This window comes from Schistocerca gregaria, chromosome 1, assembly GCF_023897955.1.
Source record: "Schistocerca gregaria isolate iqSchGreg1 chromosome 1, iqSchGreg1.2, whole genome shotgun sequence".
Classification (NCBI taxonomy): domain Eukaryota; kingdom Metazoa; phylum Arthropoda; class Insecta; order Orthoptera; family Acrididae; genus Schistocerca; species Schistocerca gregaria.
In genome coordinates this window covers 373,217,274-373,244,253 of record NC_064920.1, presented here as the reverse complement: position 1 = coordinate 373,244,253, position 26,980 = coordinate 373,217,274, and the positions used below count along the sequence as shown (strand labels likewise).

Below are 26,980 nucleotides of genomic sequence, written 5' to 3'. Positions count from 1 at the left end.
AAAACCTGACCAAATATGCCTGCTAACATAATTCTCTAAAAGCAAATTAATAACAAATTCATTCTTCTGTCACTGTATCTCTAAATCAGTACAAAAAACACCGGTTTTTGTTTAAACACAGACAATCTCGCGGTCTTTACAAATTTAAAATATTGTTTAAACTTTATTATTCTTTCTAAATTGGCCATGAGTGAGAAATGTGGGAGCTGTTATAGGGTAGTGAGCAGAGGTATTTGTTGCCAATCTTGTAGGAAATATTTTCACTGGGGTTGGAGGGGTGTGTAGTGGGCAGAATGTTGGGAGAACAGAAGAGGCTCTCTCCTGGAACTGCAGAGTATACAGTAGGAACATTTTGATTGGGGAACAGGAAAAGAAAATCTCTGCCCTTCAGGCACAGTTGGAGGAAGCAAGGAATCAACTCATAAGAATCAAAGAAGATAGGGGAGATGAGGGTGACTGGAAACTGGCAGCTGATAGGAGGACAGGGAGAAAGACTACGCGATCTTACAATTTATAAAATGACTTTTACCTTAATAATATGGATATTTATATATGTATTTGGAAAGAGAGAGATTGATTTTGATTGACTTTACTTTAAGTCGTCACTGGTAATTGAATTTTGGTTGCTGCCTCCTTAAATGATCAGCTTCTGCACCAGTTGGTGACATATTATAATTTTGAGGAAGTTATTGTTCTTTAAGATTTAAAGTACGACTCTGTTGGTTACTTGGCCATATTGCGGACAGCTTTGATCCCAAGTTTTCGTAGCTTATCATACCTAAGTTACCACTGTTGTAAGTAAATAAGATCAAACAGCAATCTGCTTTTCATGAGAAAAGGAGATTGCTTGGCACACAAACTTCTTTCAAACAGCACATATGCTACATCAAAATTGGTCAGTGGAGTTCAGCACTGTACTACTGCACAAGAACATAATCCAACTACTGTAATTAAGAAATTATGAGAGGTTGTTACATACTGAATTAAAACTATAGACAATACATTTCTTTTCCTGTATTTTAGTGAACTTAGTACACTTACAATTCTGTCGATTGATAGACGTTGATGACAATGAAGTTCACCCCCTTTTCCAAAAACAAGATATTTCTATTCATCACTTCCAGAAAATATGTATACATAAATGTTTGGCAACGCTTAACATACTTTACTCAGTTTTATCACTACAATAGCAAGTTTCATTATGTGTAACAATACATTCTGAGCGACAGCCTAGCAACACGCCCTCTTTCCACAAGATACAGATAAACAATCCTCCCTTCATTTTTTAAAAATAAATCAATTGTTTTTTATTTTATTTATTTTTTAGATTCAATACTCAAATATTCACAACTACTATCGTTGTGTGGACTGCGTGCTAAAGAGTTTTTATGCTCTCCAACTGTGCTTCACTTGGTATTTACATACATTACCGAGCTTCTCAGAATAAAATTAGGCACAAATTAGTTAAGAAAAGGGCAGTGAGGCTCACATAACATTACAAGTTTTATCAACAACACTAAAAGCAGGTATCTACCATTGCCAGAGTTAAGTGGAGAAGAGCCTCAGGTAGAACGAGGAGCACAAAATGTGCAGCACACTGCAACCAAGGCCAAGAAGTCAAGGAATGTACAATGTGTTAGGAAAAAGAAAGCGCTGCTGCTAGGTAGTAGCCATGGGCAAGGTGTAGGGCCTCAGTTACAGGAAAGTTTCGGGGAAGCGTAGCAGGCCACCAGTATCTTCAAGCCAAATGCAGGGCTAAGTCATGCGATAGAGGACCTAGGGTCTTTATGTAAGGACTTTACAAAAGAGGACCATGTAGTGATAGTGGAGGGGGGCGGGAAACAGTTTGGACAGGGATGGGGACAAGATAGCTTCCCTGACTCATGGCATCAACATACACTTTGTTGAGCTGTTCCGGCATCATGATCGACAACACCTTGATGTAACTGTGAGGCGAATCAATGTGGAGTTGGGGATGGCTCTGGGGACAGCCAACTTTGCTCATGTTTCTCTGGTGCCTGTCAGGACTATCAACAGATGGGGTTTCACTAGGCATGGCCTACACCTAAACAGGAATGGGAAGGGAAGATTGGTACAGCTGATTCATGAAAGCATAGGAGGTGGATCTCAGGCCACACATGGTCAAATACCTGTTGTCATAGGGAGGAAAATTAGGCCTTTTTTAGGATAATCCAGACAACAGGTTCCCCTGCCTGAAGAGTATCTCCAGCAGTTTAAAAAATACTGTAACAATCACTCGCAAGACAGAGTTTAACACCTCAATTATCACACATAGCAGATAGATGTTGCAAAGAAAAACAAACCATTGGAAAGAGTAACTTGGTGCATTTCACGGACTTAACAAACCTCCATCAAAACATGCAATCAGTAAAAAATAAAATACAACTATTAGAAGTTGAGCTCCAATCTTTGAACTGCATAGTAGTTTGTATTACTGAGCACTGGTGCAGAGACATAGAAATCCAACATGTAGTATTATCATTGTATGAAAAGGTAAATTCTTACTGCAGAACTACTTCAAGGGGTAGAGGATCATGCATTTATATCAGTTCAAATCAAGACATGACCTCAGTACTGTAAGTGAAGAGAAACTTTGAATTATCAGCTATTGTATAAACAGGGCTTGATATCACCAAGCAATTAATCATTGTGTGTGTGTGTGTGTGTGTGTGTGTATAGATCTCCCAGTGGTAGTGTGGACACTTTTTTCAATTAGTTAAGAGAAGTTCTAGATAAAGTCTCAAGTATAAAGATCAACATAATTCTGTGTGGGGACATTAACATCAACACTAACATCATAAATGAATCCAGCAGCACCTTCATAAACATCATTCAAAGTTTTGGCATGTCCCTATTGGTCAATAGTGCAACAAGGTTTACCACAATACCTTCATCAGTAATTGACCATGTCGCCACAAATATGGACAGGGAAAAATGTGATGTAGCTGTAAAAGTTCTCAGACTATCAGACCATCTCTGTCAAATACTGACAGTAAAGTCAGGTGTCGAATAATTCCCTAAACTACAAGCCTACAAACGACATCTATCAGAAATCAAAATAAAAGATTTTCAAAATAACTAGAAAAACAAAGCTGGAATGAAGTGTATAAGAAAACCAATGTGAGTATGATATTCTCCATATTGTTTAAATTGAACTTTGAAAATACATTTCCAAAAGTATGCATGTCTGTATCAACATCTCACAAAAACAAAGGATAACAGCAGGTATTAAGAAGTCCATCCAAACACTTAAACACCTCAGTTCCATGAAAAAGATTTGTAATGAAATAGAACTCTTACATTTCTATCATAGATACAAAAATATCTATAGGAAGGATCTGATTGCTGCAAAAAGTCATTTAATGACAAATTAATATATAATGCAGAGAATAAAAGCAAAGCAGTCTGGGATGTTATAAAAAAGGAAACGCAGAAAAACATGCTGATAAGGGAGGGGGATTAAGTAATAAATGATCCACAGCACTTAGCAAACTATGTAAACGAGCATTTTTCAAGTATTGCAGAGGCATTACAGCAAAAATTCCCCCAAACAAATAAAACACCTGTAAATAATGTTGCACTAAATACAATGATGTTACTTCCAACCACAGAGAATTAAGTCAGTAAAACAACTAAAAAACTAAAAAATAAAATGTCAGTAGGCTTAGATGAAGTACCAAAATTGATAGGCATACCATTGGGTCATATTCTTGTAGAAGCAGACTTACATTGCTCTACTCATTCATCCTGAAATTTGGACCAGAGAAGGTTATTTCCCTAACCAAAATATAATAATGATATCTTGAGGATTCTGTGTCCTATGGAAAATTACTACCCCTGCTCACTTTTACACATGGCTGCTTTCATTCCTTGACAGAACATCCATCAGAAACATTCTCACTTTCACCCAATATAAAAGATTTCTGGTGTCCATGTGATGTGTGTCATCTGTTCAGCTTATTTCTTTAAAATGTGTCAGTCTGTTCCTTTAGTAGAAAGATGTAAGTGTCAACACAACACAACAACATATAAGTGACAGAAGACAAGGCCAGTCTTTACACAAAACAGAAAATAATACTTGAGTTCATTAAGAAAAAATAAAACTTCAGTTCTCACACCATAGCAAGGGTGAGTGAAACAGATGTTAGTGTCAGTTGCATGGAGGAACAGGTGAAATCGTAGAAACTGAATCATGCTCCACTCAATGGAATGATCACGGAAGCTGCCTTGTAAGTATAATACTCGAGTTCATTAAGAAAAAATAAAACTTCAGTTCTCACACCACAGCAAGGGTGAATGAAACAGATGTTAGTGTCGGTTGCATGGAGGAACAGGTGAAATCGTAGAAACTGAATCATGCTTCATGCAATGGAATGATCACAGAAGCTGCCTTTTAAGTAGAACAGGTGGCATACTCTGGTTTATTGGTAGAATACAGTACAAGAGATATATAATAAGACTGTAAAGGAGATTCCCTACAAAACACTCATGCGATCCTTCCTAGAATGTTGATCATATGTGTAGGAAGCACACCAGCTCGGACTAACATGGAATGCTGAACGTACACAAAGAAGTGCAGCACGATTAGCCACAAACTCTTATTAGTCATGGGAGAGCATTACTGAGATGCTGCAAGAACGGATCTGGGAAATGCTTGAAGATAGATCTGTGGCAACAGGGGGTCGCGCAATTGTCATCGAGCGATTGGCTGACCCACGGCCGCCTGTATTACAGGCTGACCATTTACGAGTGCTACCTGAGTTCGCGCACTCGCCGCTAGGAGCGAGGTCTTACATGTGGTTACTGCTTGCAGGGCGTGTGTACGTTCTGTGATTTTGAGTTATATTTTACGTTATTTCGTTATTGATTAACTACTGAGACTCTTGCTCTTAGCTTTAGTCAACGAACTGTTTCCTGTATTTGTGTTAATTCTGTTTCCATATTTCTTGTAATTCCTGTAATTTGGAAGCACAATAATTACGAAAAGAAAATGTATTGAATGTAGGAGTTGTCTGAACGCAATTCTTCCACAATAAGAATGTAGAATTAAGGCGCAAGCCTAATGCAGAGCAGGACTTTCGACAGTGGTGATCCCGACGTGGTTTTTGGTGAAGAAGACGATTTACAAGAATATCACATTCCACAACAGAAACATGTCAGAGGCAGATGCACCCACAGTCTCAAGACTGGCGGTACGGCTAACATTGTTCTGGCTCCACAACGCAACATTATGATTCGCGCAAGCTGAGAGGCTTCCTTTGTGCCATTGTGATTTCTGATTCCATCAAGCTTGCTTTGGTAGTTAGTCAATTGGATCATCGATATGCTGCCGAAGTGCAAGATATTATAGCTTCACCACCCAACACAGAAGCGTATTGAAACTCAAGATTAGTAGGCCGGGTATCGGAGTCACCAAAAGAGAGAGTGCGACGATTCCTAACACTAGAGGAAATCGGGGTCAAGAAACCGTCACAATACCTCCGTCACTTGAAGAGTAAAGTCGACGCATGTAGGGTTCCAGACAAACTAGTTCATACCTTGTGGGGCAGTAGATTACTGGCTCAAGTGAAAGCTATTGTTCTGTCACAAATGGATGTGCTACTCGACACCGCAGCCGATCTGGCTGACTGTATTCAAGAAGCAATTATGCCTAACTCCTGTTCTGACCCAGCGATGGCGTGTAACAGCACTTTGATGGGCACCAGTATCAACTATGAAAGGCTACTGAATAAAGTTGAGGCACTGAACACACAGCTAAATGACAGCTGCTGGAGCAGGGTCAACGCTCTCAGTAAAGAGGTGAGTGAGCTGCTCACTGGCCGTAACGTTAGAGACCAGTCAAGACAGAGATTGCAGATTCGCTCTTCCTTTTACGCATCCCTCTCTGGTAAGTCAGAGTCAGCGATCTTTTGTTGATTTCACCAGCATTTTGGAGACCAAGCAACAGATTTAATCTGCCATGTGAGGATGTCAGCCATACACGTCGGACGGAGATAGATGCATCAGGCCGTCCCTCTGTATGCTCATTCATAATGGATTGTAAGTCAAGGCTAGAGTTTTTGATAGACATGAGAACTGATCTCAGCATTCTGCTGCAGGAAAAGCTACACAAGTAATGTCCAACCACCATATTGTCAGTATAGACCACTTGCGACTGGATAAAGGACTGAGGTGTGATTTGGTATGGGACTTCGTAATAGCAGTGTGATGGAGCCTATCACTGGCGCAGACGACTTGGCGCATTACCAACTGATTCAGGACGTCGACAATGCTTGGCTACTGGACACTATCAATGGGCTGTCTATCATTGGGTTCCAGCATCAAACAACTTCATTTAATGTCATAGTAACACAGACTGCAGGAAATGGGTATGTGAAGCTGCTCAACCAGTTCTCTGCTCTCAAAACGCCTCCAGGGGCTCTGCAACAGATACATCATGCTACCTTAATACAACAGCAGGCCCTCCAATTTGATGCAGGCCCAGCTAATTGGTTCAAATGCTTCAAATGGCTCTGAGCACTATGGGACTTAACATCTATGGTCATCAGTCCCCTAGAACTTAGAACTACTTAAACCTAACTAACCTAAAGACTTCACACAACACCCAGTCATCACGAGGCAGAGAAAATACCTGACCCCGCCTGGAATCGAACCCGGAAACCCGGGCACAGGAAGCGAGAACGCTACCGCACGACCACGAGCTGCTGACAGCTAATTGGTCCCTGACCGGTATTCAATCGCTAAATCAGAGTTTGACATTATGCTAACCAAGGGCATCAGCTAAATGGCCATCGTCATTGCCTTTGCATTTGGTCCCAAAAAAAGAATGGTGTGTGGTGACTCCCGTGCTTTAAACGTGAGAATGACCCCAGACCGTTATCTGGTGCCTCTTCTACGACACTATAACCAAGCATTATGTGAGGAACAGATATTTAGCATGTTAGATTGTGCCAAAGCATAAATGCAAATCCCAGTTTCTGAGAAAGACATTCCAAAATGCCTATTGTAACACATTTTGGTTTGTTTGAAAGCTTATTCATGACTTTCAGCGTAAGAAACGCTCTGCAAATATGGCACTAATTGATTGATTCAGTGGTATAAGGATTATCATGTTGTTCCACCTACCTTGATGACATACTCGTATCCTCAACAACGCAAGAGGTACATGAGCAGAACCTTACTGAAGTTTTTGAGTGCCTTCACATATAGGGCATTGTTTTGAATGTCTCTGAGTGTATATTTGGACAATTGGAGATAATATTTTCTGGGCCACCTTATTTTGTCAGCAGGATCACACCCTCTACCTGAGGAAGTGGAAGCCATTTTGAATACTCCTCATCCAGAGACAGCCAAAGAATTACACAGACTCCTTGGAGTGCTCAATTTCTACCACTGCCGTTTGCCACATGCATCAGAACTTCAAGAACCAACTACACAAGCTCTGGCTGGCCTGAAAACAAAAGGCAAGGCATTTATGCAGTGGTCACAATCAATGAGACATGCCTACGAGTCCGCGAAGAAGAACATAGCTGAGGTCACGTTTCTCGCTCATCCTGCTGCAGATGCATCCTGTGTGCTAGTGATGACACTAGTCAGACAGCGATTGGCGCAGCATTGCAACAATATGTTAACGAGGCCTGGCAGCCCCTCGCTTTTATTCTCAGAAGTTGTCTCCAGCCAGCAAGAATGTAGCGCATATGTCTGGAAATTGTTAGCAATCTATGCAGCTGTGAAATATTTCTGTCCCCTACTGGAGGCAAGAGTATTCACAACACTGACCAAAAACCTCTGACCTTTGCCTTCTGCCAGAACAACAACAAATGCTCTCCGAAGCAGTTTGTGGTTATCACATATCATATACGATTATAACACACTCTAGATGTCGTAAATGCATTTATTAGACACTGAAGTAAATGAGAACAACATGGCAGTACAAAAGTTTCGCTGAGAGAGAATAGCACACAAGCCCCAAAGAGACCATAGTCATAGATAGAGCGCTCTACGCCAGAGCGCCACAGAGTCCCCTCCCGACATTGCAGTGCATGGTGGAACTCATAATCGTCGTGCCAGCGCGGCGGTTGAAGACGGCGGCCGGCGTGGAAAGTAGGCGCATCGAAAACTTCATTGCATGAGTCCTGTGTGGCCAACTGCTGTGTAGGCGGCGGGACGTTGATCGAAGTCAGGTCTGCAGCGTCAGGAGGCGGAGCGGTAGCGACAGCAGGCAGATTGGAAGCGTCAGAATCCAGGTCGGAGAGGGACAACACCGACTTCAAGGGGTTAACAGACACAGTCTGTGGTCGTCCATTTAGATTAATTATGAACGTATTCAAGCCTTGCTGTAACATTACCTGAATAAGATGGTTGCAAGGCTGCTGTCACAGAGTCGTCATGCATCATCACAAATTCACAAGATGCAAGGTCCATAGACGAACACTGGCAGGGTGGAATGAGGGTGTGGCGGGGGGCTGTGCAGGCATGCAGCGTGCGCACAAATCCATTCAACAAGGCCCGGAAATTCCATAATATCATCTGATGGTGCATCCTCCATGAACTCTGCTGGAAGGAGGAGGGGCTCTCTGTATAGAATCTCAGTCTTTTTTATGGGCCGTGGGGATGCCGAGCAAGACCCAAGGGAGGGCCTTAGACCATAACCTGCCATGACACGTAAGTGTGGCCTTGAGAGTTCTGTGCTACTGCTCGACTAGGCCATTTGCCTGTGGGTGGTAGGCTGTCGTGCGGAATTTAGTAACACCGCAGAGCTCACACAGTCGAGCAAAGAGCGCGGATTCTAACTGTCGTTCCCGATCAGACGTGAGGGAAAGAGGGCAGATACGAAAGAGTGAACAATGATCTCGGCTGTGATATCGATGAGAGGGACCACCTTGACCCAGTGGGTTACACAGTCGATGATTGGTAATACGTATCTGTACCTCTCAGAAGGGGGAAGTGGGCCAACCACGTCGATGTGGACGTGCCGAAGGCGACCTCTTGGAACATAGAACTTTCCTAATAGAGGCTGAGCATGCCTGCCTACTTTGCTATGCTGGCATGGGATGCACGTGCTGGTCCAAGTGCAGCCGTGATTCACACTGAGCCAGATGAAGTGTTCAGTAACCAGCCTCGTCATGGCCCGTGTTCCAGGGTGGGCCAAGTTGTGTAAAGCATTAAAGACCCTGGTGCCAAAGAGTGGAAGGTACCAAGGGATGGGGAGTGCCTCTTGAGACATCACACAGGACCGGGGTTGTCGACTCATGCAGGACATGAGGTTGGACCGCAACCAATGACTAATTGTCCAAAACTAATCGCTGCATATCAATGTCTTCCTTCTAAAGTCAGGTGAGCTCATCCAAGTTCAACAATGCACTTTGCACACAGATGTGATATAGGTAGTTTGCCACAACATTCTTCGTGCTGCAGATATAGCATGCGTCAGAAGAGTGCTGACAGATGTAGCCCATATTGCGGAAACGTCTCTGCAGAAGGTCCTTACCCGGGTTATGAACAGCTTCCACAATAGGCTTGTATTCCAAGTAGATCGTGAAAGGTCGTTCCTCGAGGTCGCTACGGAAGTGTATAATTGCTTCGTACACCATGAGAAGCTCACGGTCAAAAGCTGACCACTTACACTGACTTAGCCAGTTTCTTGGAAAAGAAGCTGAGTGGTTTGGTGGAGTCAGCAGTGTGATGTTGTAAAACAGCACCCACAGCTGAGTCACTGGCATCAGTCGTGATCGATACACGGGCCTCACGGTCAGGATGGCCGAGTGTGATGGCTTTGGTGAGGGCATTTAAAGATTACCAAACACATCGAGCATGGGTTTGGTCCAGTCCAACATCCATCTCCCCGTGGTGTTTGTTCTGGAGAGGGTGTCAGTGAGGGCCAATTGGACAATGGCAGCCTGAGGGATATTGTGGTGATAAAAGTTTGCCATACTCAGAAAACGAGGGAGTCGAGCACATAATCTTTAGGAAGAGGGAGATCAAGTATGGTTTCAACAGTTGGAGGCTCTTGGCAGAGACAGGATGGCTTAGGAATGTAACTGATGTGGAACTGAAAACAGGTGTATCATGGTTGATCACCACACCATTGGCAGCAAGGGCTGAATGGACTGCATCGAGGTGGACTTGAAGCTCCTCAGCAGAGGAGGAAAAGATTACATAGTCATCTAAGTAAGCTTAAGCAAATAGCAGAGGCAGCAAAATGGAATCAATGAACCATTGCCATGTCTGCACAGCATTTTTCAACCCGTACGGTGCTTGTCGTATTAATGTGGTGAGAGAGAAAGGCGCTCAACGAGCAGTGCTTTCGCCATCGAATATTTGTGCGAGGTAGGTGGTGAGAGGAGCAGATCACTGATGAGGGCGGGATAAGTATGGAGGTGACTCATCAGGCAGCAAAACATGCATCGTCATCCAAAACAGCGTGGATATCGTGGATATCTAGTAGGTGATCCACTAATGCGAAACAAGTCTCTGGGTTATATTTTTGCAAAGCAGACAGCTTAGAAAACCTGCCAGGTAACACGTGTTGGTGCAGCACTGGCAGACAAAGATCCATGAAGCCCCCGGCATTGGGAGTGCAGTAGCTGTGGACGGTGCGTCGCCAAAGGTCTGTGTGGGGGAGCATCTAGCACACAGTGTGGAGTGTGCAGGTGCAAAAATTGGCACAGTGTGTCCCAACTGCAGGCTCGATGGCAAACACGGCGCAGGTGTAACGGCCGGTGCTGTTGCAACAGTGGGCAGAAGGCGGTCGTGATGCAGCCACAGGAGGGCTGACCTAGTGACTGGCGCGGACGGAATGGCTGGTGCTGTTAGAAAGCAGGCGGAAGGCAGTCATGGTGTAAACACGGAGCGACGGTCTTGGAAAAAGCGCGTTTGAGGCGACCGGCGTCGCCGAGATGGCAGCAGGGCGGATGCTGCGACACTAGGTATGTAAGAATGTGCAACCCCATGCATAGGAATGTTTGAATCACAGTTCTGGAACTTTTTCGACAAATCAAACCAAACTGAAGGAGACTGCATATCTGACGGGTAAACCACAACGTCCTTAACTGGGTTATCGTCCATGATGTCACTAGGCGGTGTGCACTGTTGCTGTGTAGTCGCACTTGACGGTGGTCATGTTGGGCTGGGTAATGTTAAGTGGCCGCCAACATGGCTGGGCGTAGATAATTGTTCACTTTTAACCAAATGTTCCTTAGGTACACTTGACCACTCGTGTTCACAAGCACAGTTAATAGGATGCATGGCACTAGCACGAAAGGCACTGGTAGATCCATTGTTCTGAAGACAATGTGGGCTGGGACATGAACTCCATTAATGATGAAGAGAAGCAAAAAATAACTCGCGATCACAGGACAATGATGTCGAGGTCAACACTGTGGTTATCACGTATCGTAGGTCAGTTATAACACACTTTAGATGTAGTAAATGCATTTATTAGACACTGAAGTAAGCGAGAACAACATGGCAGTACAAAAGTTGCGCGGCGAGAGAGCACAACACACAAGCCTCAAAGAGATCATAGTCAAAACGCCAGCAGCGCCACAAGTTTAATCAGCTAGGATTTGTTACCCAGTCTTCCACTGACATTTAAACATGTCTCAGGATTGAACAATATAATGACAGACTGTTTATCATGCGTCAGCGTCATCACAAAGAAAATCGATCTCACACGCTTGGTTCAAGCACAACAGTCCGGCCAAGAACTCCAAGGTTGCGTAAACAATACTACGCTCACGCTCATTGATGGACCAGAGACAAACACTAACTCGTATTTCAACACCTCCAACAGAAAAACTCGCCATTTCCTTCAGGCAGAACTGCGCAAAAAAGCATTTCATTGCCTCCACGATTTGTGTCATCCAGGTGTAACTGTGACGGCAACGCTTGTATCTAATCGTTATGTGTGGCCTGGGATACAAAACAACTGCCGTCGATGGTCTTGCGCGTGCATTAATTGTCAACACAGGAAAATTTCACATCACGTTCACGCACTAGTAGGCAATTTCCCACATCGACCGAGAGGTTCGCCTACATACATTTTGACGTCGTGTGATCGCTATCACCATCATAAGGTCAACAATATTTGTTAAACCTTGTTGAAAGGTTCACGCACTGGCCAGAGGCTATTCCTCTAGATAATGTCTCTGCCGAGACACTACCTGCTGGGTTTATATCTAACTGGATCACTCACTTCAGATGCCCACTGCATGTAACAACTGACAGAGGATGCCAATTCGGGTCCTATTTGCTTATGTTTTTACAGTGTGTCACATCACACAACAACGAGTTATCATCCAGGCAGCAATGGTATGATCGAGCAGTTGCACCAGACCCTAAATTCCGTCCTCATGTGTCATGAATAGATGTGGAGAACAGCCCTACTATTAGCTCTGCTGGGCCTTTGCATTATAAGCAAGCCAAATCTCGACGCATGCTCTACTGAACTTATCTATGGGGAAACACTGCAGTTGCCAGCGAGTTTGTCGGTCTGGCGCCTTGCCGGGGACGTATCACAGTCATTGCAGTTCATAGCGCATTTGAAAGATCGGATCTCGCACATGCAACAGCAGCCAGTGTCACGACATGGCATGCAGCAAAGTTCGTCCATAAAGAGTTGAAGTGTTGCACCCATGTCATACTACAAAACAAGCCCACACTCAAGCCACAACATACTGGACCACACCGTGTAGTAGCAAGACAAGACAATGGACATTCTGGTTAATTGCAAGAGAAACACTGTGCCTATCGACCGAGTTAAACCAGCGTTTGTCTTGGAGAAATGTTTAGATGATAACATTCCCCTACCCCAATGAACGCCAACGTCTGACAGCCACCTCCCTCAACCTGAGCGACGCAGCTACAACGTTAGACGCAGTCCGGTCGCCAGGTGCACTTCCTGGAAGTTAACGAAGACGACCTTCCGCTTCCCAACTGGGGGGGAAGGGGGGTCTCCGTGGCGAAAGGCGGTCACGCATCTGTCATGGAAGTATCAGCTGATCGCTTACCAGTGTCAACTGAGTTCGCGAGCTGGCCGCTAGGAGTTGGGGGTTGTTTGGGGAAGGAGACCAGACAGAGAGGTCATCGGTCTCATCGGATTAGGGAAGGATGGGAAAGGAAGTTGGCCGTGCCCGTTCAAAGGAACCATCCCGGCCGCTAGGAGTGATGGCTGACATGGTTACTCCTTGCCGTGGCGCGCGGACGTTCCGTGGTTTTGGAGTTATATTGTAGATTATTCCGTTGTTGATTATTTACTGAGATTCTCACTCTCTTAGCTTCAGTCAACGAATTGCTTCCTTCAGTTGTGTTAATGTTGCTTTCATGTTTCTTGTGATTACTGTAATTTGGAAGCATACTAATTATTAAAGTAAAGTGCATTGAATGTAGGACTCACCTAAACCCAGTTCTTCCAAAATAAGAATATGTAATTAAGCTACAAGCCTCGAGCGCAACGAGACTTTCAATAATTCAAACTACCCCGTGAAAGTTTTCTTACAAAGTTTCAAAAACCAGATTTAAGTGATGTCTGTGGCGATGTGATGTTCGCAAACAGATGCACAGATCTTTGTGTGTGGATTGGCCTAAAGTACATTAAAATAAAAATTGGAAAGTCCCTTGTCTGTATTGTCTCTTTGGTTCTATTTAACTGTAGTTACTTTGGGCGGTGGCGGTAAAAGTGCATTTGAATGCTTTCGGAGTAGTTTTTTCAAAAAAATGAAGGTTGCTGTGGTAAGTAAAATTTAATTACATTGTAGAAAGTGATTTTTTTTAGGTGACAGGCAGCTCCAAGGAGTCGAAATATTAAATACGAATTCTTCGGAGTTGAGTAGTCTGCTAGTGTGTTTATCACACATTTTTATTACTATGTATTGGATCTTTACATAATGTAAAACATTATGTTAAAATAAAGCCAGTTAATTAGCTATTATTTCAAGTCTGAAAATAATTTGTATTGTACATTATCCAGAAAACAGAGTAATCGTATACTGTTTTTCTATTCACATTCATTGCGTTTGCTGAAAGACACATAGGTATACGTTCATTTCGTTTGCAAGACCCATTTTATTTCTTTATGTCCGCAAAGATCAACCGACAAGAACGTGCGTGTGAATGGCATGTGCCGGAGTTTGAGTTTCAATCTGTCCGGGAGTTTCACTACATTCATGTTCTTCCAGTGAGAAACAACTGGTGCTAATCTTTGTGTCCTGACATTTCATGTGCCATCTTTATCAACTCGTAACCAAATCGCCGTCTTCCATAACATACATCTTGGTAGTCAGCAAATCTCCGATCTGCAAAGAATAATAAATGGTTTCAAAGTTGGCACTCTAAATACGTTACCCCTTTTTCTTTCCTATCAGTGATTGGATAAAACAATTCTTCCATCGGCTGACAAATGCGTTACCAACTTGTGTATACTGCAGAGGAAACACTTTCTGGCTGGTGCTGTCCATGTTCTAGAGTGAAGACCTACTCATCATCATTACATTTTATTTCTTTATTCTTTGTCCGTGGACTCTAGATGGCAATTTCCAGCTGAGAGTAAAACATATTAAACATCTGTATTGTGACTGCACTTGTCATGATCCATTACAGCAGGACTTAATTACAGTGAGTAGGTAAATAGACTTCCACAGTGTGAGACATTTGCTCCTCATCCCCCCTCCCACTGTAATGTGGAGTAGGCATTTTTATTTACTACTGGATTGTCATACGTCATGGAAGTGATTTCCCATTATTTGACAAAACTGTCATTTAACCAGTTATATTGTGTTAAGTCTCATGTGGCATTACACATTGTGAATCTGACCAGCTCATTCATATCAAAAATGGTAATTTCAGACCTTGAGTCTTTTTTCCCCTCCTGCATTTATTTCTGTGTATGTATAAACAATAAATGTGCAATAAAAGAAATCAGAGATAAGCTTTAAAATGAACCATCCAGGTGCTGTTTTTGTTCACAGTAAAGCACAGCCGAAAACAGGATTGCAAATTAAAGCACATAAAATGTTATTGCATATTTTCTGTTAAAAGCTATTTACTTTCCTTTTAAATAGTCACTTGAATTATATGAATATTTTACTATGAGTTAGATGTTTACGTGATTGTAAAAAAAAAAAAAAATAATAATAATTTCTTTCATTTAGTTGATTGAGATATGTAGATTATTAAAAACCCTTCTGCCCTATTCACCAGGAACACTTGCTGCCAGTTTGAAATTTCACTGCATTGCGTAATAATTTTCCTTTAGTTCCATGGTCATGTTTGTCTCTTTTAAGAATGTGAATATCATTTGTTCTCATTGCCATAATATTCTGATATACGTATATACAGTGAGTACACTGTCACAATATTATACTGCCTGATAGCTTGTCAACAGGAGTATCTGGGTGGTATTTTTGCTATATATCTCACTGCTCTTTTCTGAATTACAAATATTGTTTTTAAGTATGGTAATGGAAAGTTCTCATAGAAAATAAATAGCTTGGATTAGTGGAGTGAGAGAGAAAGAGGCAGGGAGTGGGATGGAAAGTTGGAGAAGAGTGGCTTATGGTTGGAGTGGAAGCAGCAGGTGCATGGGATGGGGTTGCAACACAGTGCCAGCATGTAGCATACAGTGGTGATGGTGGTGTTGATGTGGAGGAGTGGATTGGGAAGGGTGACGGAACAGAGGAAGGGGAGATAGGGATGAAGGCTTGGGTGTAGGATGAGTGGAAGTTAGAGACCTGGGGCTTGGTGGGAAGGAGCTAGGGTGAATTGAGACCAGGAGGTTTAAAGGGACAGAGGATGTGTCACAACGGCAGTTGCCCTCAACATAGAGAAATTGGTGTTGATGGGAACAGTCCAGGTGCCTAGTTCCACTGAAATGAAGTGTGTTATGCTCAGCATCATGATGTGCCACTTGGTGGTCAGCTCTGTTCTTGTCAATCGTTTGGTGCTGGTCATTCATTCTGGTGAATGGTTGGCTGATGGTCCTGTCAGCTTAACATGTTGTGTTCCTTACCTGTACTCACCCTACCCAAGGATCCTAAGTTGACACATCCATCACCACTCTCTTATATCCATGACCTCCTTCTTCTCTGCATTTATACCCCCTTCAAATCTACTCCTCTGTGTCATAGTCATTGTGTGCTACTCAAACTCACCAGAGTTGGTGCCGTGTTACATTCCTGCCTCACACACCTAATGCCTCTACGTCATTTCTTCTCCCAGGCACACAACCTCACACAACCACTTACCCTAGTTAAGCTGCAGGACTACAGTCCTGGCAAGTATATTCATCTGACACAATGTAGTCGTACAGGTGTGCGTACATCCTATTTTTTATTTTATTTATTTATTTGTAGTTTATGTGTGATACATGTAAGTTATAAATACAAAATCAAATACGGGTAATGCAGGAGTAGGTTTAATAATGGATAAAAAAAAAAAAAATAGGAGTGTGGGTAAGCCACAACAAACAGCATAGTGAATGCCTTATTGAGGCCATGATAGACACGAAGCCCACGCCTACGACAGTAGTACAAGTCTACATGCCTACTAGCTCTGCAGAGGACGAAGAAATTGAAGAAATGTATGATAAGATAAAAGAAATTATTCAGATAGTGAAGGGAGACGAAAATTTAATAGTCATGGGTGACTGGAATTCGATAGTAGGAAAAGGAAGAGGAGGAAACATAGTAGGTGAATATTGATTGGGGTTAAGAAATGAAAGAAGAAGCCGCCTGGTGGAATTTTGCACAGAGCACAACTTAATCATAGCTAACACTTGGTTCAAGAATCATAAAAGTGGGTTGTATACATGGAGATACTGACATGTTTCAGATAGATTATATAATGGTAAGACAGAGATTTAGGAACCAGCTTTTAAATTGTAAGACATTTCCAGGTGCAGATGTGGACTCTGACCACAATCTATTGGTTATGAACTGCAGATTAAAACTGAAGAAACTGCAAAAAGGTGGGGATTTAAGGAGATGGGACCTGGATAAACTGACTAAAGCAGAGGTTGTACAGAGTTTCAGGGAGAGCATAAGGGAACAATTGACAAGAATGGGGGAAAGAAATACAGTAGAAGAAGAATGGGTACCTTTGAGGGATGAAGTAGTGAAGGCAGCAGAGGATCAAGTAAGTAAAAAAGACGAGGGCTAGTTGAAATCCTTGGATAACAGAAGAAATATTGAATTTAATTGACGAAAGGAGAAAATATAAAAATGCAGTAAATGAAGCAGGCAAAAACGAATACAGACGTCTCAAAAATTAGATCGACAAGAAGTGGAAAATGGCTAAGCAGGCATGGCTAGAGGACAAATGTAAGGATGTAGAGGCTTATCTCATTAGGGGTAAGATAGATACTGCCTACAGGAAAATTTAAGAGACCTTTGGAGAAAAGAGAACCACTTGTATGAACATAAAGAGCTCAGATGGAAACCCAGTCCTAAGCAAAGAAGGGAAAGCAGGAAGGTGTATATAGAGGGTCTATACAAGGGCGATGTACTTGAGGGCAATGTTATAGAAATGGAAGAGGATGTTAGATGAAGATGAAATGGGAGATATGATACTGCGTGGAGAGTTTGATAGAGCACTGAAAGACCTGAGTCGAAACAAGGCCCCGGGAGTAGACAACATTCCATTAGAACTACTGACGGTCTTAGGAGACCCAGTCCTGACAAAACTCTACCATCTGGTGAGCAAAATGTATGAGACAGGCAAAATACCCTCAGACTTCAAGAAGAATATAATAATTCCAATCCCAAAGAAAGCAGGTGTTGACAGATGTGAAAATTACTGAACTATCAGTTTAATAAGTCACAGCTGCAAAATACTAACGTGAATTCTTTACAGCCGAATGGAGAAACTGGTAGAAGCTGACCTCGGGGAAGATCAGTTTGGATTCCGTAGAAATGTTGGAACACGTGAGCAATACTGACCTTACGACTTATCTTAGAAGAAAGATTAAGGAAAGGCAAACCTACGTTTCTAGCATTTGCAGACTTAGAGAAAGCTTTTGACAATGTTGACTGGAATGCTCTCTTTCAAATTCTAAAGGTGGCAGGGGTAAAATACAGAAAGCGAAAGGCTATTTACAATTTGTACAGAAACCAGATGACAGTTATAAGAGTCGAGGGGCATGAAAGGGAGCAGTGGTTGGGAAGGGAGTGAGACAGGGTTGTAGCCTCTCCCCGATGTTGTTCAGTCTGTATATTGAGCAAGCAGTAAAAGAAAAAAAAAGAAAAATTCAGAGTAGGTATTAAAATCCATGGAGAATAAATAAAAACTTTAAGGTTCACCGATGACATTGTAATTCTGTCAGTGAGAGCAAAGGACTTGGAAGAGCAGTTGAACGGAATGGACAGTGTCTCAAAAGGAGTATATAAGATGAACAGCAACAAAAGTAAAATGAGGATAATGGAATGTAGTCGAATTAAGTTGGGTGATGATGAGGGAATTAGATTGGGAATTGAGACACTTAAATTAGTAAAGGAGTTTTGCTATTTGTGGAGCAAAATAAATGGTGAAAGTAGAGAGGATATAAAATGTAGACTGGCAATGGCAAGGAAAGCATTTCTGAAGAAGAGAAATTTGTAAACATCAAGTATAGATTTAAGTGTCAGGAAGACATTTCTAAAAGTATTTGTATGGAGTGTAGCCATGCATGGAAGTGAAACATGGGCGATAAATAGTTTGGACAAGAAGAGAATAGGAGCTTTCGAAATGTGATATTACAGAAGAATGCTGAAGATTAGATGGATAGATCACGTAACTAATGAGGATGTTCTGAATAGAATTGGGGAGAAGAGGAGTTTGTGGCACAACCAGATTAGAGAAAGGGATCGGTTGGTAGGACATGTTCTGAGGCATCAAGGGATCACCAATTTAGTATTGGAGGCCAGAGTGGAGGCTAAAAATAGTTTAGGGAGACCAAGAGATGAATACACTAAGCAGATTCAAAGGACGTAGGCTGCAGTACATACTGGGAGATGAAGAAGCTTGCACAGGATAGAGTAGCATGGAGAGCTGCATCAAACCAGTCTCGGGACTGAAGACCACAACAACAACAACATGTAATAAAAATGCTTCAAAATACTCAACATTGACTTGTCCATAATCTAATGTTGGTTTTCTGAATTTACTTCGTAGTTTCAGTTTTTAAGATGAAGGATGCATTAAATATGACACAAATGTAAACATTATGATATGATACAGATCAGTCTGCTATCACAACCTGTATTTGACATTTGCAATGTTGGCTATCCTGGCTCACAACCAAATTATCACCTTGCAACCTGACCTAGACCTCAGAATATACTACAGATCAGTCTTTCACTGCACCCAAGATTTCGGGGCGCGACTGGAGGGGGAGTGATACCACCAAACCCCAGCTTGAATGTCAGCAAAGCTTTCAGTGCCTGTCATTGAGTTAATATCCCTACTGTTTGGTGAATTGTTTTGTGTGTGAGGAAAATCTGTGTGCATCTTTTCACGCAGCACATCTTTCTGCCCCCTTGCCCCATATCAAATGTGTATCATGATAGCTGTTAAAAGTTTTGTGCTACTTGCATCTTTAATTGACTTTGTATTTATATTAATATGTTTACTGTACCTTTCACTCTGGTTTAAAACACTGCATACATTGCTTTAGACTGATTTATGGTTATACTGTTTTGAAGAATTGACACTCATTTGCATCTTCAGTAATCAGGACTGTTTCCTTTTCAAGCTGCTTCTTGCTCTGAGCTGCATAGGTAATTGCCATAAGTTTCTGTATTATACTGTCTGGGAGCTTCATATGAACCATGCGCATTGCCAAAGTTGTGTGCCTCAACAACAAACAGGTGCAACAGGAACAGAGGCGTGGGGTCGACCGAAGTGTCTGATCCCACCCGTCGGCTTTGACCCGTGACATAAGGCTGTTGTGGTGTGTGACGTCACGACGGTGCGGAATTTAGTTTGTGAGAGTGGTGTGTTTGTAGGTGTCGTTTTAATGTGGTTGGTGGTGCTCTCTGGTGGTGTGTTTATGTGTTGTGTGTTAGGTGATGTTTTTGGTTTAGTTTGTGTATGTAGCATGTTTATAGGTGGTGTATTGTTGTGGTCAGTGGTTCTCTCAGGTGGTGTGTTTATGGGTAGTGTGTTACATGGCATATGGGGTTCATTTGCATGGTAGCATTGCATGTGTGTGGTATCAGTAGTGACTGTGCTTTCAGCGGAATATTTTTCAGTGAGTTAACAATTTTGATTTTGTTATGTTGACGTTATCGTAGTTTTTTTCTGTTCATCATGTTTGAATTTTGGTAAATTGCTTTTTTTATGTCTTTGGTAGGTATGGATATGACTGGCAAGGTCAACAGTTTTTGGTTGTCGGCTATGATGGGAGACAGTGCATTGCCTCTAATAAAATTTCTTCAGCTATTCGGCATGTTGGCTGAAATAGTGAAGTGTTCAGTGTGTCGTGAAGAAATGAGGCTTACTAAAGTTACGGCGTCTTGGACCAGAGATGGCCATATGTGGAGATGTTGTAAGGATAACAGGTCAAAGGAAGTGTTTGATTCCAATTTTGTTGGTTTGTTGTGTTTTTTGAGGTACTTGATTGTTGTGGTCGTGGTTGAAGTTTTGGGTTTCTTTTGACCTATATAGGTCAAGTGAAGTGTTTGATTCCAATGTGTGGTTATGGTTATGGGTATTCCGGTATCGGGAGTTGCTGTTGAACTACATAGGTCAAGGGAAGTGTCCAATTCCAGAAGATATTGTGTTTAGTGGCATTTGGGGAGCTTTGTGTTGTCAGTTTTTTTCATCGTTTTGTGTGGTTTGGTATGGTGGTGTGTGTCTAAATTTGTTTATATTTACTTTGTCCCCGCCCAAAAAACCCCAATTTCCCACACTTGTTCCGTTAGTTTCATTAGGTTTTTTGTGGAATGTGTGTGTGTTGTTTTTCAATGTATTTTCGTGTTTGTGGTCATCTTTACGTAATGACGTCATAGGTGCCATATTGGAGTTGTAGTGTATGGTTGTTTCTGCCATATTTGTGACATCATGGGTCAAAGCAGACGGGTGGAATCGAACTCTTCTGTATTTCCGATCTGACTTTATAGCATTAGTCAACATTACCTGGCTGTGGTCAAACAAGGGTGAAACAACAGCAATTATTTTACTGAAGGGCATGCAGCTCTACTGTATGTCTAAATGATGATGGCACACTGTTGGGAAAAATATTCTGGATATAATGTAGTACCTCATTTGGATCTCGGGGTGGAGATGACTTGGGACGCTGCCATCAGGAAAAACAAAACAGACATTCTACAGGTTATAGTGTGTAATGTAAGATTCCTTAATCTGGTAGGTAGGTTAGAAAATTTATGATGATGATGGGTAGGTTGAAATTAGATATAGCGGGAATCAGGGAAGTTTGGTGGGAGAATGAACATGGCTTCTGATCAAGTGAGTACAGGGTTATCAACACACAATTACGTAGGGGTAATGCAGAAGTGTTTCCAATAATGACAAAGAAAGTAGGAATATGGTTAAGTTTCTGTGAATAGTATAGTGAATGTATTATCTTTGGCCAGACAGTCAAGAAGGTAACACACACATTGACAGCATAACTTAATATGCCAACTGACTCCACCTGCAGATGCCCATGATGAAGATCTTGAAAGAATGTATGATGAGACAAAAGAAATTATTCAGGCGGTTATGGGAAATGAAAATTTGATCGGGATGGGAGACTGGAATTTGCTAGTAAGAAAATAAAGATAATAGAGAGAGCATGAACTGGGGTAAAGAACTGGAAGACACAGTTTGATAGAGTTTTGTATACATAGTAATTTAATCACTGCTAACACTAGGTTTAAAAATCAGATGTAGAAGAGACTTGGTGACATAGGAAGGTTTCAATTAGATTACATAATGGTATGACACATTCTGAAACCAGATTTTAAACAGCAAAATACACTGTTCAAAAGAATTAAGAGAACATGACTTTAGGCATCTGCTGTACTCCACTGAGCAATCATTGATGTCTAAGTACACTACCAAATTATGCCTTTATCTTTCACAAATTAAGTACACAACGTAATATAAGTAGGTGTATATCCTTGTCATTTACATAACAAGAACTGAAACATCTTACAGTTGTTAAAAACAAAGTGGGAACAATCATTCATTCCCTCATCCTAGGTGCTTTTCATTGAACTCTGAGAACTTCAACAATATGTATGTCTTCTGCATGTGTTTGTCATTGCCTGACACCTACATAGCATACCCCATGTAAGTTTATGGAATTCACTCTGTGATCACTCCCATCTTCAGTGAGAGGCTGTGAGAGTTCTTGCAGGGGCTATGTTGGACAGGGCATCTACAAACTCATTTGTCAAGCATGGACTTTCCATTACTTTAGTATCCTGGATTGGCAAGACATCCCTAGTTATGCTCACCTCATGGGTCCTGTCATTATCATGCATGAGAAGTAATTCAGGGCCACCACTATATGAAGCAGCATTTCACATGGTTCAACGGGATCTGTAAGGCAACCATGGACAACAACAAGATCTGTGCAGCTGGCGACATTGATGCCTCCCCATATAATCACAGAACCTTGGTTGAATGTGTCAATTTCCTGGTCAACATTTGGCAGGTACTGCTGACCATGACACCTCCACACGAGAACATGGCAATCACCTTGAGTCAGAGAAAATGTTGATTCATTTGTGAGTAACACATTTTGCCAGCGACGAAGTTGCCTGTTGAGATGGGGATGACGGAACTGAAAGTGACCTGTAAGATGATTCTGTGTCAAGTGGGGTACTCGAACAGCACGTGTGGGTTAATAAAGATCTCAAGCTGTGAGCTGTGCAATAAGATGATGGATACCTCCTGTATCCAAATGCATGTAACATACCAGATGTTTCCCCTAATTGTTTTTAGCTGTGCATGTCTAGGGGCAGATGTAGACTCTGGCCATAATTTACTGTTTGTGAACGGCAGATTAAAACAGAAAAAATCGAGAAAGGTAGGAAATTAGGGAGATCCGAATTTGTGTATAAGTTGAAAGAACCAGAGGTGGTTGCAAGTTTCAGAGGCAGCATTAGGCAGTGATTTACTGAAACAGGGGTTAGGAACACAATAGATGATTAGTAGGTATCCTTGAGAGATGAAATAGTGAAGGTAGCAAAGGATCAAATAGGCAAAAAGACGAAGTTCAGTAGAAATCCTGGGGTAATGTGTTGGGCACTCAATCTAGTTGACAAAAGGAAAAAATGTAGAAATGTCTAAAAAAAAATTAGATTGGCAGGAAGTGCAAAATGGCATAGCAGGAATGGTATAGCAAGGGTGTAGAATCAATCATAACTAGGAGAAATATATATGCCATCTATAATAAAATTAAAGTGATCTTTGGAGGAAATGGAAGCAGATGTGTGAATATCAAGAGCTCAGATGACAGATCAGTACTATGCAAAGAAGGGAAAATTGAAATCTGGAAGGAATATAGACAAGGCCCATCCAAGGGGAAATAGCTTGAAAGCAATGTTACTAAAAGGGAAGAGGAAGTAGTTGAAGGTGAAATTATAGATACAATACTGTTAGAAGAATTTGACATAACACTATATGACCTCAGTCAAAACAAGACACTTGGAATTGATGACAGTCCCTCATAATTTCTGAGACCTTTGTGAGAGCCAGCTTGAAAAAACTACAAGGGACAAACTGAACAACTGCCACAATGGGACTGCAGAATAGTTCAATTCAAAAGTAATCACCACATGCGTTAAGAGATATATCCCCCTGGGAGATAAGGTGGTCAATTTGTTTTTCATAGAATGCGGTTGGCTGCTGACAGATCCACAACTGCACCCAAGCTGTTATTTCCTCATCTGACTGAAACTAACGTCCAGGCATGTCTTTCTTCGGGTCACCAAGGATGGGAAAATCATACAATGAAAGTTCTGGGCTATACGAAGGATGTCACTGTGTTTACCAACCATATTGATTGATAGCGTGGATATGGGTGTTATCATGCAACAGGGTGATCCCATCTGACAACATTCCTGCAATTTGACATTATGATGCGTCGCAATTTCTGCAAAACTAAACAAAATGCAAAGTGTCATCATAGTGCTGCAGATTGATTGCGGTTTCACACTTGAGGAATTCAGTGAGCAGAGGTCCGCTGCAGTCGAAGGAGGTTATCAGAACTTGTGTGAACAGGTTTGGATATCTTTGGTGGGGGAGATGTAGGACGTTTTCACTGTTGGTTTTGCCATTTGCCCTCGGCTGTTGGAATGCTGTTGGACAGACTCTTTCTGTTGCATGCTAATGCCTACCCTTGTTTTGCCAATTATACAAAGGCTACGCTTCAGCAAATTGGTCAGGAAACACTGTGATATACTCTGTACAGCCTGGTTCATTCAGTATGTGATTTTCACCTCTTTGGTGACCTGAAGAAAGGCTTGTGTGGATGGTAGTTTGTCAGACGAGGAAGTACAGGGGTGGGTGCATTTGTAGAACCGTAAGCAGCTCCGCTCATGGTCTAGGTGTATCGTCTGTGATTAGTAATCAAAATGTCCTCGGTCCTGGTTTCAAAACACACCACTGCTTAAATTTTGATTATGTAAGAAGTCACACTCATTCTGACAATGGCTTTGTCAAAGAGGACAGAAGAGTGGACAGAGTTTCAGGGAACTCTCTTGTCCTAGGGGCGGGAAACTGCCCGTAAAGGTGTAAGAATCAGCAATGATCGACAACATGAGGATGCAGAACGCAGTGGAAACCGTTACATTAAAGGCACTCAACGTGTATCCACAGGACATATGGCCTGTAATTGTTAGTGTCATGATGATCTCTCCATTGGCAAAAGATTCTGGAATAGTCCCCCATTCGGATCTTTGGGAGGTGACTGCAGGGTGGAGGTGACCATGAGAAAAGATTGAGTAACCAATGAAAGGATAATCTGTGAGTCAGGGCATGGAACGTCGGAAGCTTGAACGTAATAGGGAAGCTAGAATATCTGAAAAGGGAAATGCAAAGGCTCAAGTTAGATGCAGTAGGGGTCAGTGAAAAGAAATGGAAAGAAGACAAGGATTTCTCGTCAGATGAATATAGGGTAATATCAACAGCAGCAGAAAATGCTATAATGGGAGTAGGATTCATTATAAATAGGAAGGGAGATAGTAGAGTGAATTACTGTGAACAGTTCAATGATCTACATCTACATTCATACTCCGCAAGCCACCCAAAGGTGTGTGGTGGAGGGCACTTTACGTGCCACTGTCATTACTTCCCTTTTCTGTTCCAGTCGCGTATGGTTCGCGGGAAGAACGACTGTCTGAAAGCCTCCGTGCGCGCTCGAATCTCTCTAATTTTACATTCGTGATCTGCTCGGGAGGTATAAGTAGGGGGAAGCAATATATTCGATACCTCATCCAGAAATGCACCCTCTCGAAACCTGGCGAGCAAGCTACACCGCGATGCAGAGCGCCTCTCTTGCAGAGTCTGCCACTTGAGTTTGCTAAACATCTCCGTAACGCTATCATGGTTACCAAATAACCCCGTGACGAAAGGTGCTTCTCTATCTCCTCCGTCAACCCGATCTGGTACGGATCCCACACTGACGAGCAATACTCAAGTATAGGTCGAACAAGTGTTTTGTAAGCCACCTCCTTTGTTGATGGACTACATTTTCTAAGGACCCTCCCAATGAATCTCAACCTGGTACCCGCCTTACCAACAATTAATTTTATGTGATCATTCCACTTCAAATTGTTTTGCACGCGTACTCCAAGATATTTTACAGAAGTAACTGCTACCAGTGTTTGTTCCGCTATCATATAATCATACAACAAAGGATCCTTCTTTCTATGTATTCGCAATACATTACACTTATCTATGTTAAGAGTCAGTTGCCACTCCCTGCACCAAGTGCCTATCCGATGCAGATCTTCCTGCCTTTCGCTACAATTTTCTAATGCTGCATCTTCTCTGTATACTACAGCATCATCCGCAAAAAGCCACATGGAACTTCCGACACTATCTACTAAGTCATTTATATATATTGTGAAAAGCAATGGTCCCGTAACACTCCCCTGTGGTACGCCAGAGGTTACCTTAACGTCTGTAGACGTCTCTCCATTGATAACAACATGCTGTGTTCTGTTTGCTAAATACTCTTCAATCCAGCCACACAGCTGGTCTGATATTCCGTAGGCTCTTACTTTGTTTATCAGGCGACAGTGCGGAACGGTATGGAACGCCTTCCGGACGTCAAGGAAAATAGTGTTTACCTGGGAGCCTGTATGTAATATTTTCTGGGTCTCATGAACAAATAAAGCAGGTTGGGTCTCTCATGATCGCTGTTTCCGGAATCCATGTTGATTCCTACAGAGTAGATTCTGGGTTTCCAAAAACGGCACGACACGCCAGCAAAAAACCATGTTCTAAAATTCTACAACAGATTGATGTCAGAGATATAGGTCTATAGTTTTGCGCATCTGCTCGACGACCCTTCTTGAAGACTGGGACTACCTGTGCTCTTTTCCAATCATTTGGAACCTTCCGTTCCTCTAGAGACTTGCGGTACACGGCTGTTAGAAGTGGGCAAGTTCTTTCGCGTACTCTGTGTAGAATCGAATTTGTATGCCATCAGGTCCAGTGGACTTTCCTCTGTTGAGTGATTCCACTTGCTTTTCTATTCCTTGGACACTTATTTTGATGTAAGCCATTTTTTTTCTTTGTGCGAGGATTTAGAGAAGGAACTGCAGTGCGGTCTTCCTCTGTGAAACAGCTTTGGAAAAAGGTGTTTAGTATTTCAGCTTTATGCATATCATCCTGTGTTTCAATGCTATCATCCCGGAGTGTCTGGATGTGCTGTTTCAAGCCACTTACTAATTTAACGTAAGACCAGAACTTCCTAGGATTTTCTGTCAAGTCAGTACATAGAATTTTACTTTCGAATTCACTGAATGCT

General features: G+C 42.1%; 1 protein-coding gene across 1 annotated transcript in view; it reads left to right on the top strand.

Moving 5' to 3' along the window:
* Positions 1 to 13,301: 13,301 nt before the first annotated feature.
* LOC126348697 (carbonyl reductase [NADPH] 3-like) overlaps positions 13,302 to 26,980 on the top strand; it is a 77,967-nt gene continuing 64,288 nt past the window's right edge. The window contains exon 1 of the mRNA XM_050002380.1: positions 13,302 to 13,752. Coding sequence (XP_049858337.1) covers positions 13,738 to 13,752 — 15 coding nt within the window. The 5' untranslated portion in view covers positions 13,302 to 13,737. The remainder of the gene's footprint in view (positions 13,753 to 26,980) is intronic.